Source organism: Notamacropus eugenii, chromosome 1, assembly GCF_028372415.1.
Source record: "Notamacropus eugenii isolate mMacEug1 chromosome 1, mMacEug1.pri_v2, whole genome shotgun sequence".
Classification (NCBI taxonomy): Eukaryota; Metazoa; Chordata; class Mammalia; order Diprotodontia; family Macropodidae; genus Notamacropus; species Notamacropus eugenii.
In genome coordinates, this window is record NC_092872.1 from 409201929 (window position 1) to 409217612 (window position 15684).

Sequence of the window (15684 nt, forward strand, 5' to 3'; positions counted from 1 at the left end):
GAACTTAGAATGAAGCAGACTATTTTCTCTTTTGTTACATTTGGTTGTTTAGTTTTACTAGTGCTTTCATTCATTTTTAATTCTTCTATGCAACATGACTAATGTGAAAATGTGTTCATTACAAATGTATGTATAGAGCCCATATAAGATTGCATGCCATCTTGGGGAGGGAGGAGGGTGGGAGGAGGAGAAAATTTAAAAGCAATTTTTGAACACTGAAAATAAATAAATAAATAAATTTAAAAACCAAAGACTTTGCCATAGCTCCTTTGAGTCTTCACAATTACCCTGTGAGGAAGGCAAGGAAGGGATTAATATCTCCATCTAACTAATGAGGAAACAAAAGCTCAAGAAAGGGGGAAATAATTTGTCTAAGGTCACAGGACCAAAGACAATAGAAGGTAAGTATAATTCTTCAGCCTAAAGACTAAATCCTATTAAATGGGAGGAGAGCTCAGGTCACAGAATCACAGCATCTCCCTGGGAGGATTCCAGAGTTGCCCCTTGTATAGAGTGAAAGAATAGGACAAGAAAGGTTTGGTGAGACAGTAGTTCTTGTGAAAAAAATTCTGAGGGTCTTGAAGAATTGTACAACACAAGCTAGAAGTGTAACATGATAGATAAAAAAGCTATGTTGAGTTTAAACTGTATTAACATAAGTACTGTATTAGGATCTTTTGTAGTTTTGTTGAGTCACTCTCATTATGGATACTGGATTGGTTTGCCATATCCTTTCTCCAGCTCATTTTACAGATGAGAAAACTGAGGCAAACAGGATTAAGTGACTTGCTTAGGGTCACACAGCTGTTACAAGTCTGAGGCCAGATTTGAACTTAGGAAGATGAGTATTCCCAACTTTTCTGGCCTGGAACTCTATCCACTGTGCCACAAAGAATCAAGGATTAAATTACTATTTTAACTTACTAAATTCTGCAGTCCTCTACCCTAGTCTGACCCCACAGAGTTTTGTGTTCCATTCCAGACATCATTGCTTTGCTTAGAAAGGAAGTTGCCAAACTAGCACATATCCTAGAGGATGACCAGGGAGGTGAGGGGACTGAAGACTATGCCATGTGAGAGTCTGTTGAGAGGAACTGAGAACATTTAGCCTGGAAAAATAAGAGGGGGTGGAAGGAAAGATGATAATTGCATTGAACTGTTTATAGGGCTTTCAACTAAAAAAAAGGATTACATTCATTCTGCTTGGTCCCATAGGGCAGAAGTAGGAACAATGGCTGGAAACTGCAAAGAAATAGATTTCAGCTCAGTATAAAAATAACTTCCTGATAGAGCTCTTCTCAAGTGAGATGGCCTACTTTAGAAGACAGTGAGTTCCCCATCCCTGGAAATCTTCAAGATGATGGATCCATTGTCAGGGACATTAGAGAGGGGACTCTTGCTCAGGGAGGAGTGGGTTGGATTAAGTGCCCTTTGGTAGCCCTTCTAGCTTTGAGATGCTCTGTATTCAGTTTTGACACAGCACTACTTTGAATGACAGAACTAGGGCCAATCCTTACTGTCAAGGGGAGAGATCAGCACAAAAAACACTCTGGTCCCTAACTCACTTTTCTCGGCAACTGGCTCGTTGCTGGCTCCAAGCTGTCTCTGTCATCCTCCTCATGCATGTTCTGAAGGTCGCTCAGGGCACAGTCTAGGGAAGATTCAGACCATTAGACAGAGATTGAGCCTGGTATGAACTCCATCTTTTAAATCTCAACTAAAAGGCCCCATCTTTCATGAAGGCTTCCCTGAACTCTCTGATTATAAAGACTTTCCATCACTGATCTCACATAATTTGTTATATACCTTGCTAATTTCTTCAATTAATTAACTAATTAATTTTTCTTTGACTTCTTCCTCTAACTTCCCCCAGTTAAAAAAAAGGAAAAAACTCTTGTAACAAATATTCATAGGCAAGCAAAACAAATTCCAACACTAGCCATTCCCCAAAAATATGACTCATTCCACAACCTTAGTCCATAGCTCTATCAGGAGACAGTTAGCATGCCTCACTAAAGCATATAATGCTGTGAATTACAATTATATAGTCATTATTATATAACATTATAACATAGTAATATAACTATATTATGATAAAGTTATTATTATAATCACATAGTCAGATTTATTTCTTTAAATTTTATCCTCCCACCAAAGTAGAAGCATGATAAAGATGGGGACCATGCCTTATCTAAATTTTTATTTCTTCTAGCACCACTCTGCAAAAAAAAAGTTTATTAAAACTTTGTTGAATCAACTAATGAAAGAATTTATATTCCACCATAGCTATGTCTCCCCTTCATATATTCTATATTACAGCCAAAGGGTCTACTCTCCATCCCCCTCTCTCCTGTCTCTTCTGTCTGATCACACTGCCCCCACCAAAGCCTAGAAATGGATTCCCCAACCCCCCATATCTCTGCTTATGGAAGTCTTTCCTCTTATTCAAGGTCTACCTCAAGTGCTACCTTTTCTAAGTAGCCTTCTCTGATTCTCCACCCTGCCCCTCCACCACTCCCAGTAAAAGTGATCTCTCCTGCTTCTGAGTTCTAACACTGCCTAGAGTGTTTTCCTTTTCTCTTATCTCATTTTCCATTGTATTATAGTGATTTTTGCATATGTTCAATTAATCCATCAACAATCAACAAACATTTATTAATTGCCTATCATGTGCCAGACTTACAGAGCTAAGGCACGGAGATACCAAAGATGAAAAACAAAACAAAACAGTCCCTTTCTGTTCTACTTGGAATTGAATGTAAAACCCCATTCTATTACTAGTGCCTTGAAAGCAGGGTCTATATCATATCTACCCCACAAAATTGCTCAGAAAGTTCTTTATTACCCTGAAAATACTATGTAAATGTTATCATTTTTTAGATCAATGTTCGTATGCCCAACACCTAACTCAAGGCCTTGTATATAAAAGGAACCTGACAAACATTGGTTGCACTGAGTTGAAAGTTAGAAATAAAAGGAACCTCTTGAAATCATCTTTTCTAATTCCCTTAATTTTATAGATTAGGAAGCTGAGGCCCAAAATGGGAAAGGGCTTACCCAAGGTCACACAGAGTGGCAGATCTCAGAGGAGAAAAGCTCAAGAGCTAGAAGTGACTGGCACAAGGTCATGAAGGTAGGGTCAGAGGCAGGGTATGAACTCAGGTCCTCTGACTCCAAAGACATTTCCTGATTTTTTCAGTCACAGTTCTTTGAACTACTCCAATATTTGTCTCTCAGTTTAATCCGAAGTGAACCAAAACCATACCCATTCTTCTTTCAAACTCAAAACTAGGTTTCCTTGGGTCCTAATAAATATGTCTAAAAAGCCTGAATTCATCCTTGCTCTTCAAAATGGTTAAATGCTATTCATAAGGAGTGCTATGTAATAGCAAGAACATTGAACTTGAAGCCAGAAGATTGGGCTTCTAAGGCTGGCTCTGTTGTTGACTTACTATATGACTTTGGACAAGTCACTTGGATTTCTCAGTCTCAGTTTCTTTCTCTGTTAATGGAAAGGGTTGGAATTGGTTATCTCTAAGGCTCTTCTCAGCTCTGACTTGTCTATGAGATATTCTCAGACAGAGGATAAGTCAGGGGTCACCCAGGCATTTCAGGGAACCACAGAGGGAGACAAGAGTTGTGTGTATGAAATACATACCAAATTCTTCAAAAAGTGACTCTACAAAGCTAGGTCCAGAGTGCAAGTCTGCTGTGTTCATATACATGTAAGATATCTCCTTTCCTGCAAAGAAGGATAAATAGTCAAGAGGAAGAAGGAACTCTTCTTACTACTGCCTTAGTCTAAAAGGAAGTTAGAGGATCCCCTCCAGATACTGTATAAAGTTAGGAAACCTTCCCTCCATATCTACCAAGGATCGAGTGGAGAGATAGGACACAGGGGGCTTAGAGGGATGGAGACAGGCTAGTACAGTGGAAAGCACACTGGAGAACTAAGTTCCAGCCCTGTCAGTAATTTACCTTTTGATTTTATGCAATTGACTTTGCTTTGTAGACCTCAGTTTCCCTAATGTAAAATGGGAGGGCTGGCTGAGATGCTCTCGAAGGCCCATTTCAGCACTAACATTCTTGGTGTCTATGATTTTAGTTTGTTACATCAGGTCAGACCTGAGTACACATATAATTCCTTTAACCAGAGGTGGCCTGACTTGGTATCTTAGAAAAGATGGAAGCCTTTGAGTCAGGATACCTGGGACTCAAGTCTTATCTCTCCTTGCCTAGGGCTGGGAGGATCTGGGAGTGAGAAGGGGCCTCAAGGGTCATCATGTCCAGACCCAAACCAGAGTAGGAATCTTCTTCCTCCTAAGCAGTTATCCAGACTCCCCTTGAAGATCTTATCTTCAGAGATGGAGAATGTATTACTGCTGAAGGCAGTATCATGTCACTTTTGGACAGCTCTGATAGGCCAAGAGCAATAATAATTGCACATATTGACCTAGCACTTTAGTGTTTATAAAGCACTCTATCCTACATTCTCCTATTTGAAAACACCACAATTCTGTAAGATAGGTACTGTTACTAAACCTATTTTACAGGTGAGAAAACTGAGACTCAAAGTTTTAGTGACTCACTCAGCTCCCTCATATTTCATCACCTTCTGCTCTCTGATACTATGTCTGCTCTGGGGGCCAAGTAGAGTAAAGCTAATCTCTGTTCCACATAACAGTCAAATACACGAAGACAGCTATGTATCCTTTTAGTCTTCTCTTTTCTCAGCTAAATACACCCTATTCCATCAATTAAACCTCATAGGACAGTGGCCAGTTTTTTTCTGCTTCTAGGTCTCAATTTACTCCTGTGAAAAATCGGAATAATACTTGTTTTACCTATCCTATTGGGAAACTGAGGAAATTGCCCTGTCAACTGTAAAATGCTGAATAAATGGAAACTAAGATTATTTGATATATCACAGTCCTACTTCCTTTTATCTATATAAAAGCAGGGACTATGAAGAATGGGCATGTCTTGGTCTATTCTTGGGGTACTGTATTTTGAAGTGACAGAGAAACTGGATTAGCTGGTCCTCTAAAGTATTCCCTTGGTTGAGAGAGGAAGGCCATTATTCAGCAAGACAGTGAATAGTATGGATCTCATTTCACTGGGTTTATTAAAAGTAATATAGGGTTTAGAGATGGAAGGGAACTTAGAAGACCATTGAAGCCAAACTTTTCATTTTATAAAAGAGAAAAAAATACAACTGAGGCCCATAAAGGGGAAGGGCCTTCCCAGTTAGAATCCATCATTTGGACCTGGAAGGGCTGAGCCCACAGATGAAACGGACCAGCACATCTCAAGAGACCTTCTGAAATTAAAGAATGCTCACAAAAGGCAAAATGATGACATCTTTCCTGACCTATTTTAGTTTGCACCTCTGGAAGGAGAAGAGGGAAACTGTTCTAGTGTGGAGAGTAGAAGCTGGATAATATGTAGTGGAGGATATAAAAACAAGATAACATAGAATAAGGCCCTTCTGAGGCCAGGTCATGCAAAGCATACCTCTGAGTAGCTCCTAGGCCCAGAGAATCATGTGCATGTCACCATCATTCTCCCTATCGCTATCTCCATGTTGGCCACTAGATATTAGCTCTGTCTCATCATCCAAACCATATCAGTTTCCAAATGATACTAGATTCTGCCCCTGCCTTCTGTCTCCTTCCCATCCATTTCCTCTGTATTTTCATCATTACCTTTCCAGTAGATACATCCTCATCATCCTGCACCTGGATTCTTGCAATAGCTTCCTAATGGATCTTCCCATCCCTACTCTTTTATTTTTTTAAATCTATCCTTCACAACCCAGTCAGAATAATACCTTTTCATGGGTATAGAACTGATCCCATTAATGATACACTCAAAAATCTTCAATGACTGCCTGCTGCTTATCAAGTAAGGTTCAAATTCCTCTGCCTGGTATTCTACCCTTTACCCTCCTCCATTCATTGTATGCCCCATTCATAGGATGACTGGACTATTGTCTGAACACTTCTGTACTCTCCTGGATTCTGGTTCATTTTAAATGTCTATAATCATAAACTGGCCCTTCCCCCTCTTCACTTACTCATCTTTTAAAGTCCAATTTGAAGCCCATCTCCACAACGATTTTCCTTACCCCCACCCGCTCTTGAAGACATCAATGATGTCTTATTTGCTGAGTCAGCACATTAATGGGACAGCGCTAATTATGAGGAGGTAGGAGCTGTTTGGCTGAGCAGCTTTCTCGGGCAGAGAGGAAGGGAGGGACTGACCTGAAAGAGGCTGCAGGTTCTTCAGAATGGCTGAGACAGCCACTTTCTTCTCCAAGGCAGCTTCACTCAGGGGCTCATGGTCCAGAAGACTGAGCAGTCCCGTAAGCTCAGGGAGGAGCTGCTCCAGCACTTTAAAAAAAAAAGGCAGAAGATACAAGTTGATGGTGATGGTTCCAGAGTCCTGGGAAAATGAAAAGGAAGAGGCCAAGGGGACCAGGGTTTCTGTTTCTTCCTTGGGATCCCCCTCTTTCCATCCAGAGAGGGTGCACCTGACACAGGATGTGGACAGTGAAGGAGACCAGTCAGGCATTAGCAATAGCTCTATAAGCACAGGGCAGGGCTGGAGAGGCTGGGAACATGCTACTTAAGAAGGAGGTCTGGTGTCCTCAGCTTTGGAGGCAATAAAAGCAGAATTGTAGAATCTTAGGGTTGAAAATGATGTCAGAGCAGGAATCTCATCTACCACACTCTTGCTAAATAATCATTCAGACTCCACCCTAAAACCTCTAGAGAGGTTCTTCAATCTTCATCTTTTCTTAGAATATAATATTCTATTACTATATATTTATATACTGCAATTTGTGTAGAAGTTCCCAAATTGTGACTTACTTTGTTTCCAATTCTTTGCTACTATCAAAAGTGCTGCTTAAATATTTTAGGTATATGGAACTTTTTTTTCCTCTATGTTTGACCTCAGTGGGCTGTATGCCTAGTAATAGGGTCTCTAGATCAAAGGTGACAATGGACATTTTAGTTCTCCTCCCCCTTTTGGCTTTATTCACAAAATGGTTGGCCCAATTCAGTTTCACCAACAGTGTATTAATGTGTCTCTTTTCACAAGGCACCTCCAATAGGAACTATTTCAGTCTTTTGTTATCTTTGTTTATTTGCTGGATATGAGGTGAAACCTCAGTTGTTTCAATCTATATCTCTTATTGGTAGAAATTTGGAGCAATATTTCTTATGGCTATTAATAGTTTATAATTATTATTTTGAGTATAATATGTGCTCCATTGGGGTCTTATATTGGGGAATTGTTGTGTTAATTTCCTATATTTCTTGATTACCAGTCAATCAGTAAACATTTATTAAGTGCTTATTATACACCAAGTATGCCCCTTCCACTCCCTCCACTCCGTTTTTTTGTTTTTTTGTTTTTTGGCAAATATTAGAGTGGTTTGCCATTTCCTTCTCTAGTGGACCAAGGCAAACAGAGGTTAAGTGACTTGCCCAGGGTCAGTTAATATGTATCTGAGTTACTATGTATCTGAGGTCAAATTTGAACTCAGGGCTTCGTGACTCTTTTCATTGTCGCCTCCAACTAATCAACACCCTTGCTAAAATGTGATTTCCGGAAATAAGCATAAGGGATGGGAAGAGGGCAAAGATGAAGACCTTCCTTGTTTTTGAAACTAAGCCAATATTAGTGTTCTGTAAGATATAATTAAGGGACATCATGGCATAATGGAGAGACCTGGCCTCTATCAAGTCCTGCCTCTGCCACATACTGGCTGTGTGACCTAGGGCAAGTGTTCTAGACAACTCTGTAAGACTATGAGTTGTTGACATACGTTGGTAAAGGGAGTGTCCTAACTTGGGAGTTTCCTATACCATTGAAATTACAGGTTCAGGTCCCTTTCCCTTAAAATCAGCTTAGCTTTAACTACCATGTCATAAGATTAACTTCTATTGACTTTATAGTCTCCTAAGATAACTGTCAGAGTAATTAGTACCTCTCAACTTCTGCTCTCTTCTTCTCCCTGTTCTGTTTCTTCTCTCCTACATTCTGGTTACTGGCACTAAAGAACCTAATCAATCCATCAATAAGCACTTAATAAGCACCTATTATGTTCCTGACTCCATGCTGTGCACTGGGGATACAAAGGAAAAACAAAACTGTCCCTGTACTTAAGGAGATTTGTTATGAGTGGTGTTGAGTTGGGTCTGACTCTTGGTGACCCCATTTGGGGTTTTCTTGGCAAAGATACAGGAGTAGTTTGCAATTTCCTTTTACAGTTCATTTTACAGACAAGGAAACTGAGGCAGATAGGGTTATGTGACTTGCTCAGGGTCATATAGTTAGTATCTGAGGCTGAATTTGAACTCGTCTTCTAGACTCCAGGCCTGTTGTTTCATCCACTGAATCACCTAGCTGCTCTGAATTAACTACCTACTAACAGGGTTGTTTTGAGAGAAGTGCTTTGTGAACTATGAAGCAGATCCAAAATGGGAGTTGTTGCTATTACCTCTTTTACCACTCTGTACACATGACCCATTCTGACCAGACTAGATTATGTCACAAATATTACTGGCTCAGTGCCTTTTCTCACCCTGTTCCCTTGACTTGGACTCTCTTTCCCCTTCTACTTTGCTAAGAAGCCTTATGTTTTGTGAAAACACCATGATTCAGTGAGAAGAACACTAGACTCTGATCAATACAAGGATCAGCCATCATTCCAGAGGATCAATAATGAAGAAAGCTATGTAGAATAAAAATAAGGAGAATAAAGACTAGTTTGGAAGGGAAGGCACAAATAGCTGAGAGGATCAGGAAAGGCTTCCTGTAGAAGAAGGTGATGTTGAAGCTGTGTCTTCTAGGAAGAGAGGGATTCCATGAGGCCAAAATGAAGATGTGATGCTAGGTATGGGAAACAACTAGTTAAAAGGCACAGAGATGGAAGGTGGAGTCTCTCAGGAGTAAAGGAAAGGAGAATTTGACTGGATCAAAGAGAACAGGAGTAATGTCTGATGAGATTGGAAGGGTAGGTTAGGGTCAGGCTACAAAGGGCTCCAAAAGCCAAATAGAGGAGCTTATACTATATCCAGTTCAAAGTAGGGACCCACTGGAGTTAACTGAGTAAGGGAATTATATTGTCAGATCTGTATTTAAGTATGCTATACTTCCATAATAAGTATAGAAGATGGACTGGTATAGAGATAGATTTGGGGCAGCGAGACCAATTAGGAACTTTTGAAATAATATAAATAAAAGATGAGAATCTAGGAGGTGCAATGGATAGAGCACATGGCCTGAAGTCATCTCCATGAGTGTAAATCTGTACACAGACATTTACTAGCTGTGTGACCCTAGGAAAGTCCCTTAACTCTGTTTGCCTTCCTTTCTTCATCTGTGAAATGAGCTCTAGTATCCAAATGGGGTCATGAAGAGTAGGAAATGACCGAAATGACTGAACAATAACAATTGCCAATGAGAGATAATAGGGGCTTGGACTAAGGTGGTAACTATGTGAGTAGAGAGAAGTGGTAGGTATTAAAAGATATTATAGAGGTAGAAATGACAAGAGTTGGAAACTGACTGGATATGTCGGTGGAGTGTCAGAGATAAAGGTTAGGTTAAGAACCCGAGACACTGGAAGAATGGTCATTTCTTTGCCAAAAATGAAGTCTGGAAAAAGGCTAGGTCTGAATTGTTTGCATTGCCTAGGTAGGCAAAACTTCCTTCTCTGACCACCTCTGACCACCTTTTTGCTGTTCCCTTATGTCCATCCAGGCCCATCACTGTAGTGCTCCCATCTTGTTCAACTCCCTCTCCCTCCACTGTACCTTCTGGAACCTGTGGTCTATTGTTAGTAAATTAACCTGCATAGCAGAAGTATGCCCTCCCTCCAAAAATTACACACATGCGTGCGTGTGCACATGCATGCACACACACACACACACACACACACACACACACACACACGATCATATGATTTCTCCCAAAAGAATGTAACCTGCTTGAGGGGAGGATTTTGTTTCATTTTTGTCTTTATGTCTCCTGAGCCTAGCACAGTGCCTGGCATATAGGAGGCACTTAATAGATGCTTAATGAATTAAATTGAAGTCTTTGCTAGATTTGTAAGATCTTTAAGGGCTTTGAAGCACTGTATATTGAATACCTCTCTAGACCCCCAATCCCTAGTACACATACACATGCAGTGAATGCTTCTTGACAATGGTAGGTTTCATTTTAGCACTTAGTTCATACCTCTGTTTCTCAATAGGACTATAAATAAACTGGCAAAGAATGATGAGAAATTATATTGTTTCACAAAAACATAATAATAACAGCTCATGCCTCTACAAAGATTTAAAGACTTCTATAGTGTGTTTCTTGCTACATCCCTCTGATAGAGACAGTACAATTTTTGGATTTTTGGTCATGTGACCAATAAGATGACAGACTAAGCACTTTCTCTGAAATTCTTAAACCTCTCCAAAATAAGAATTATATGTAAGAAATCAAGAAATTTCAGTTATCTCCATTGTCTAAGACACCAAGACAACCCTAATAAGAAGGCTAATCCTCAACCCTTAACCTGGCTCACTTAGTACCCACACTCTGGCAGGGCTACATGAACTGAGGTTGCAATAGAACTCAATTTGTAGCCTGTATAAAACCAAAAGGTGGAAATTTGTTTTGGCTTGGAGGGCAATGCAGGGCAGAGTTATGTGCTGCAACAGTACAACAAAGTTCAGCTAGAGAACTTAGGAACAGAGGGAATTACAGCAGGGCAGGGTTCCAGCATGTATGTGGTGCTCCACTAGGCCTTTAGGAAAGGGGGCTGGCATTCAGCTGTGGCTCCATGCCTAGAAGTCTCTTAAAGCAAAGACCAAAGCTGGTGAACCATGAACTTCCCTTTGCTCAATGTGGAAGGATTCTGAGATGGCTTTGAGGTCCAGCTCTCAAGAAAATTGCCATCAAAGGATAAAGAGCCAAATAGTGAGTGATAGTGAATATAAAGGAAAAAGACTTAAATTACCAGAGTTTTGGGGATGAAGAAAACTCAAAGAGCTTGAGCATAAGCAGATAAGCCAGCAGGGAATATATTAATAACAGAAAAATATCTCCAGATAAGCTAAACAGTTCCAGATATCTATGAATAAACATTATAAGACAAGAAAATGAATCAATACCTATGAGGCAAAGGACCCTGTGGATTCCCAAGAGAATAAAGAAACACAGCAGGATGTTCCTGAATGGTTTAAAAGACAAATGAGAATTGTGAAAGCAGAATGTATAGCCTATAATAGCTAGAATAATCAGCAGAATAGAAAACTTGAAACCATGATGGCAAACTTTGCCTAAGAAACAAGAGAGTATAACTGCTTGGGAACATAAATTTAAAGCAATAAACAACAATCTGGAAGAAGAAGAGAAATCTGGAAGAGAAGCAAAAAGCGGTAACATTACAAGATAGTACAAATTTTCAAATAAGGAAGCCAAGGGTCATAAAGTTGGAAGTGACTTGCCCAGAGTGAGACTTCTAGTAAAGACTGGAGTTGGGGCGGAGCCAAGATGGTGGAGTAGAAAGACGCACATACACATAGCTCCAAACCCACAACTCACAGAACGGCTAGAGGGTACCAACTCACAGTGAATTCTGCACCCAGAGGCCACGGAATATTGGAGCGAGGGAGATTTCTGTTCCGGAGAGACCTGCAAACCTCTCGCGGGGGGTCCTTCGCGCTGCGGACTGGGCGCCGGGACTGGGAGCAGAGGGCAGCCCTGCAGCGGCCGCGACACCGTGAGGAAAAGATCCAAGCGGGCTATGGGGACGGGATCTCCAGCGGCCACACGGGTCCCTCCACCCACAGAGGGACCTGCAAACCTCTCGCAAAAGGTCCGTCGCGCTGCAGACGCAGATCCCAGCGCAGACCTGCGGCGGCCGCGGCTCCAAGAGGTACAGATCCGAGCAGGCTTCAGGGACGGGATCTCCAGCGGCGGCACAAGTCCCGCCACCCACAGGTGACGGGGTCGGTGAGAGAGTCTCTTTGGCGGGTCGAGAGGGGAGTGGGGTGCCCCCATGGCTCCGGCCCCCCCGGGAGGTAGAAGCTGAGAGGCGGCTGCAGACAGGGGCTCCCCAAGCGGGTGGGAGCCTGGATCCATTGTGGAAGGTCTGTACATAAACCCCCTGAGGGAACTGAGCCTGAGAGGCGGCCCTGCCCCGACCTGACCATCTGAACTTAATTCTCACACTGAATAGCAGCCCTGCCCCCGCCAAAAGCCCTAAGGTGGGAAGCAGCATTTGAATCTCAGTCCCCAAACGCTGGCTGGGAGGACCAGGAGGCGAGGTGGGTGTGAGGAGAATATTCAGAGGTCAAGTCACTGGCTGGGGAGAATGCCCAGAAAAGGGAAAAGAAATAAAACTATTGAAGGCTACTTTCTTGGAGAACAGACATTACCTCCCTTCCTTTCTGATGAGGAAGAACAATGCTTACCATCAGGCAAAGACACAGAAATCAAGGATTCTGTGTCCCAGCCCACCCAATGGGCTCAGGCCATGGAAGAGCTCAAAAAGAATTTTGAAAATCAAGTTAGAGAGGTGGAGGAAAAACTGGGAAGAGAAATGAGAGGGATGAAAGAGAAGCATGAAAAGCAGATCAGCTCCCTGCTAAAGGAGAACCAAAAAAATGTTGAAGAAATTAACACCTTGAAAACTAGCCTAACTCAATTGGCAAAAGAGGTTCAAAAAGCCAATGAGGAGAAGAATGCTTTCAAAAGCAGAATTAGCCAAATGGAAAAGGAGATTCAAAAGCTCACTGAAGAAAATAGTTCTTTCAAAACTAGAATGGCACAGATGGACGCTAAGGACTTTGTGAGAAAGACAGATATCACAGAACATAGCGAGAAGATTGGAAAAATGGAAGATAATGTGAAATATCTTATTGGAAAAACAACTGACCTGGAAAATAGATTCAGGAGAGACAATGTAAAAATTCTGGGACTACCTGAAAACCATGATCAAAAGAAGAGCCTAGACATCATCTTCCATGAAATTATCAAGGAAAACTGCCCTCAGATTCTAGAACCAGAGGGCAAAATAAATATTCAAGGAATCCACAGAACACCGCATGAAAGAGATCCAAAAAGAGAAACTCCTAGGAACATTGTGGCCAAATTCCAGAATTCCCAGGTGAAAGAGAAAATATTGCAAGCAGCTAGAAAGAAACAATTCAAGTATTGTGGAAATACAATCAGGATAACACAAGATCTAGCACCCTCTACATTAAGGGATCGAAGGGAATGGAATAGGATATTCCAGAAGTCAAAGGAACTAGGACTAAAACCAAGAATCACCTACCCAGCAAAACTGAGTATAATACTTCAGGGGAAAAACTGGTCTTTCAATGAAATAGAGGACTTTCAAGCATTCTTGATGAAAAGACCAGAGCTGAAAAGAAAATTTGACTTTCAAACACAAGAATGAAGAGAATCAGGAAAAGGTGAACAGCAAAGAGAAGTCATAAGGGACTTACTAAAGTTGAACTGTTTACATTCCTACATGGAAAGACAATATTTGTAACTCTTGAAACATTTCAGTATCTGGGTACTGGGTGGGAATACACACACACACATGCACACACGCACACATACATAGAGACAGAGTGCACAGAGTGAATTGAAGAGGATGGGATCATATCTTAAAAAAAAAAAATGAAATCAAGCAGTGAGAGAGAAATATTGGGAGGAGAAAGGGAGAAATTCAATGGGGCAAATTATCTCTCATAAAAGAGGCAAGCAAAAGTCTTATTAGTGGAGGGATAAAGAGGGGAGGCGAGAGAAAAACATGAGGTCTACTCTCATCACATTCCACTAAAGGAAAGAACAAAATGCACACTCATTTTGATAGGAAAACCTATCTCACAATACAGGAGAGTGGGGGACAAGGGCACAAGCAGGGTGAGGGGGAGGATAGAGGGGAGGGCATGGGGAGGAGAATGCAATCCGAGGTCGACACTCATGGGGAGGGAAAGGATCATAAGAGAATAGAAGTAATGGGGGACAGGATAGGATGGAGGGAAATATAGTTAGTCCTATACAACACAACTAGTATGGAAATCATTTGCAAAACTACACAGATTTGGCCTATATTGAATTGCTTGTCTTCCAAAGGGAAGGGGTGGAGAGGGAGGGAGGTAAAGAAGTTGGAACTCAAAGTGTTAGGATCAACTATAATATTCTTACCACTAGGAAATAAGAAATACAGGTTAAGGGGTCAAGAAAGCTATCTGGCCCTACAGGACAAAAGAGAAGACGGAGACAAAGGCAGAGAGGGAGGATAGAAGAGAGAGCAGATTGGTCACAGGGGCAATTAGAATGCTTGGGTTTGGGGGGGGGGAGGGGAGAAAAGGGGAGAAAATTTGTAACCCAAAATTGTGAAAATAAATGTTAAAAAAAAAAAAAAAAAAGACTGGAGTTGGGATTTCATCCTAAGTCTCCTGATTCCACCTCCAGTATTATTCCACTCCTAGTTTTCCTCATCAGGAAGAACTTCATTTTTGCCCTAAATATCCTTCCTCACATCTGCATCCTAGAATTCCTAGCTGCCTGCAAAGTTTAGTCCACACAGCTCATCCTACATGAAGCCTTCCACATCTCGCTTTCCAGCTATTCATGCCCTTCGTCCAACCTTTCCTCCCTCCCAACTACCTTGAATTTATTTGGCAAATGTTTATACACAGGGTCAAGGAAAATGTAATCCCCTCAGTAGCAGGTGCTGTTTCATTTTTGTCTTTATTAATCAATGCCTGATGATCTATTGATCTATTGAATCCTTGGGTGACTGCCTCTGCCTAGGTAACCCCTCCATGGTTTATTTAGTAAAGGATTTTGTGACTTGCAACAACCGGAAAAATTTATTACCTAATGGTTACCTTTCTCTCCACAATTAATTCTGACTTAGGCCGGTAACTCAGATAATTAACATAGATTCCATCCCTGGCTCAGTCCTCAAAGCCTTTCTAGCTTGGTTGTCCTTTTAATGCTTTTGATCCACTGGCTTAGGATCAAAAATCTTGAGCTAGAAGGAACCTCAGAAACTGAATAGGTCAACACCCTCATTTTGTATAGGGGGAAATCCGAAGCCTACTGAAAGATCACACAGCTAACATTCACCCACGCACTTTGAACACAGGTCCTCCGACTTCAGAACCAGTGCTCTGAGAATCAGTGTCCCTTTCCACATCTTGATGAAGAATGACCTCAGTGAACAAAATCTTTGGGATTTCTGATTATATTCATGGGATTCAGAAAGCTTAAAGCTAGAAGGGACAGAAAAGAAATCTAATCCAGTGGATTCATTTGACAGGTAAGGCAAAGTATCAGAGTCCAGGGCCTGGAGACACAAAAGAAAGGCATTGTTTTGAGTGGATATATCATCTTGGCTCCTGAGTCAGGAGACATTGGATGCTGGCACCATTTATCCCTGCCTTTTCTACACAGTATATAAGGTGGACTACATGAAGCCACATGGAGTTATGGATAGAGAACTGACCTCAGAGTCTGGGATACCTGGGTTGAAGTCCCATCTTTAACACATAGTGGCTATGTGACTCTGGGCAAATTTATTAACCTTTCAGTACCCCCAGGAGATTATCTGTGGCTATAAGTTGCAGAGCAGGTGTTGTTCTGCTTTGA

The 15684-nt window shown here is 41.4% G+C and overlaps 1 protein-coding gene across 3 annotated transcripts in view; it reads right to left on the reverse strand.

Moving 5' to 3' along the window:
- The window catches only part of AFAP1L1 (actin filament associated protein 1 like 1), an 84036-nt gene that overhangs the window by 41395 nt on the left and 26957 nt on the right, over positions 1–15684 (reverse strand). For all 3 annotated transcript variants that reach the window (XM_072631011.1, XM_072631013.1, XM_072631012.1), the window contains exons 2-4: positions 6264–6392; positions 3659–3742; positions 1566–1651 (exon numbers count right to left, since the gene is read on the reverse strand). In XM_072631011.1, the coding sequence (XP_072487112.1) occupies positions 1566–1651; positions 3659–3742; positions 6264–6392 (299 nt within the window). The remainder of the gene's footprint in view (positions 1–1565; positions 1652–3658; positions 3743–6263; positions 6393–15684) is intronic.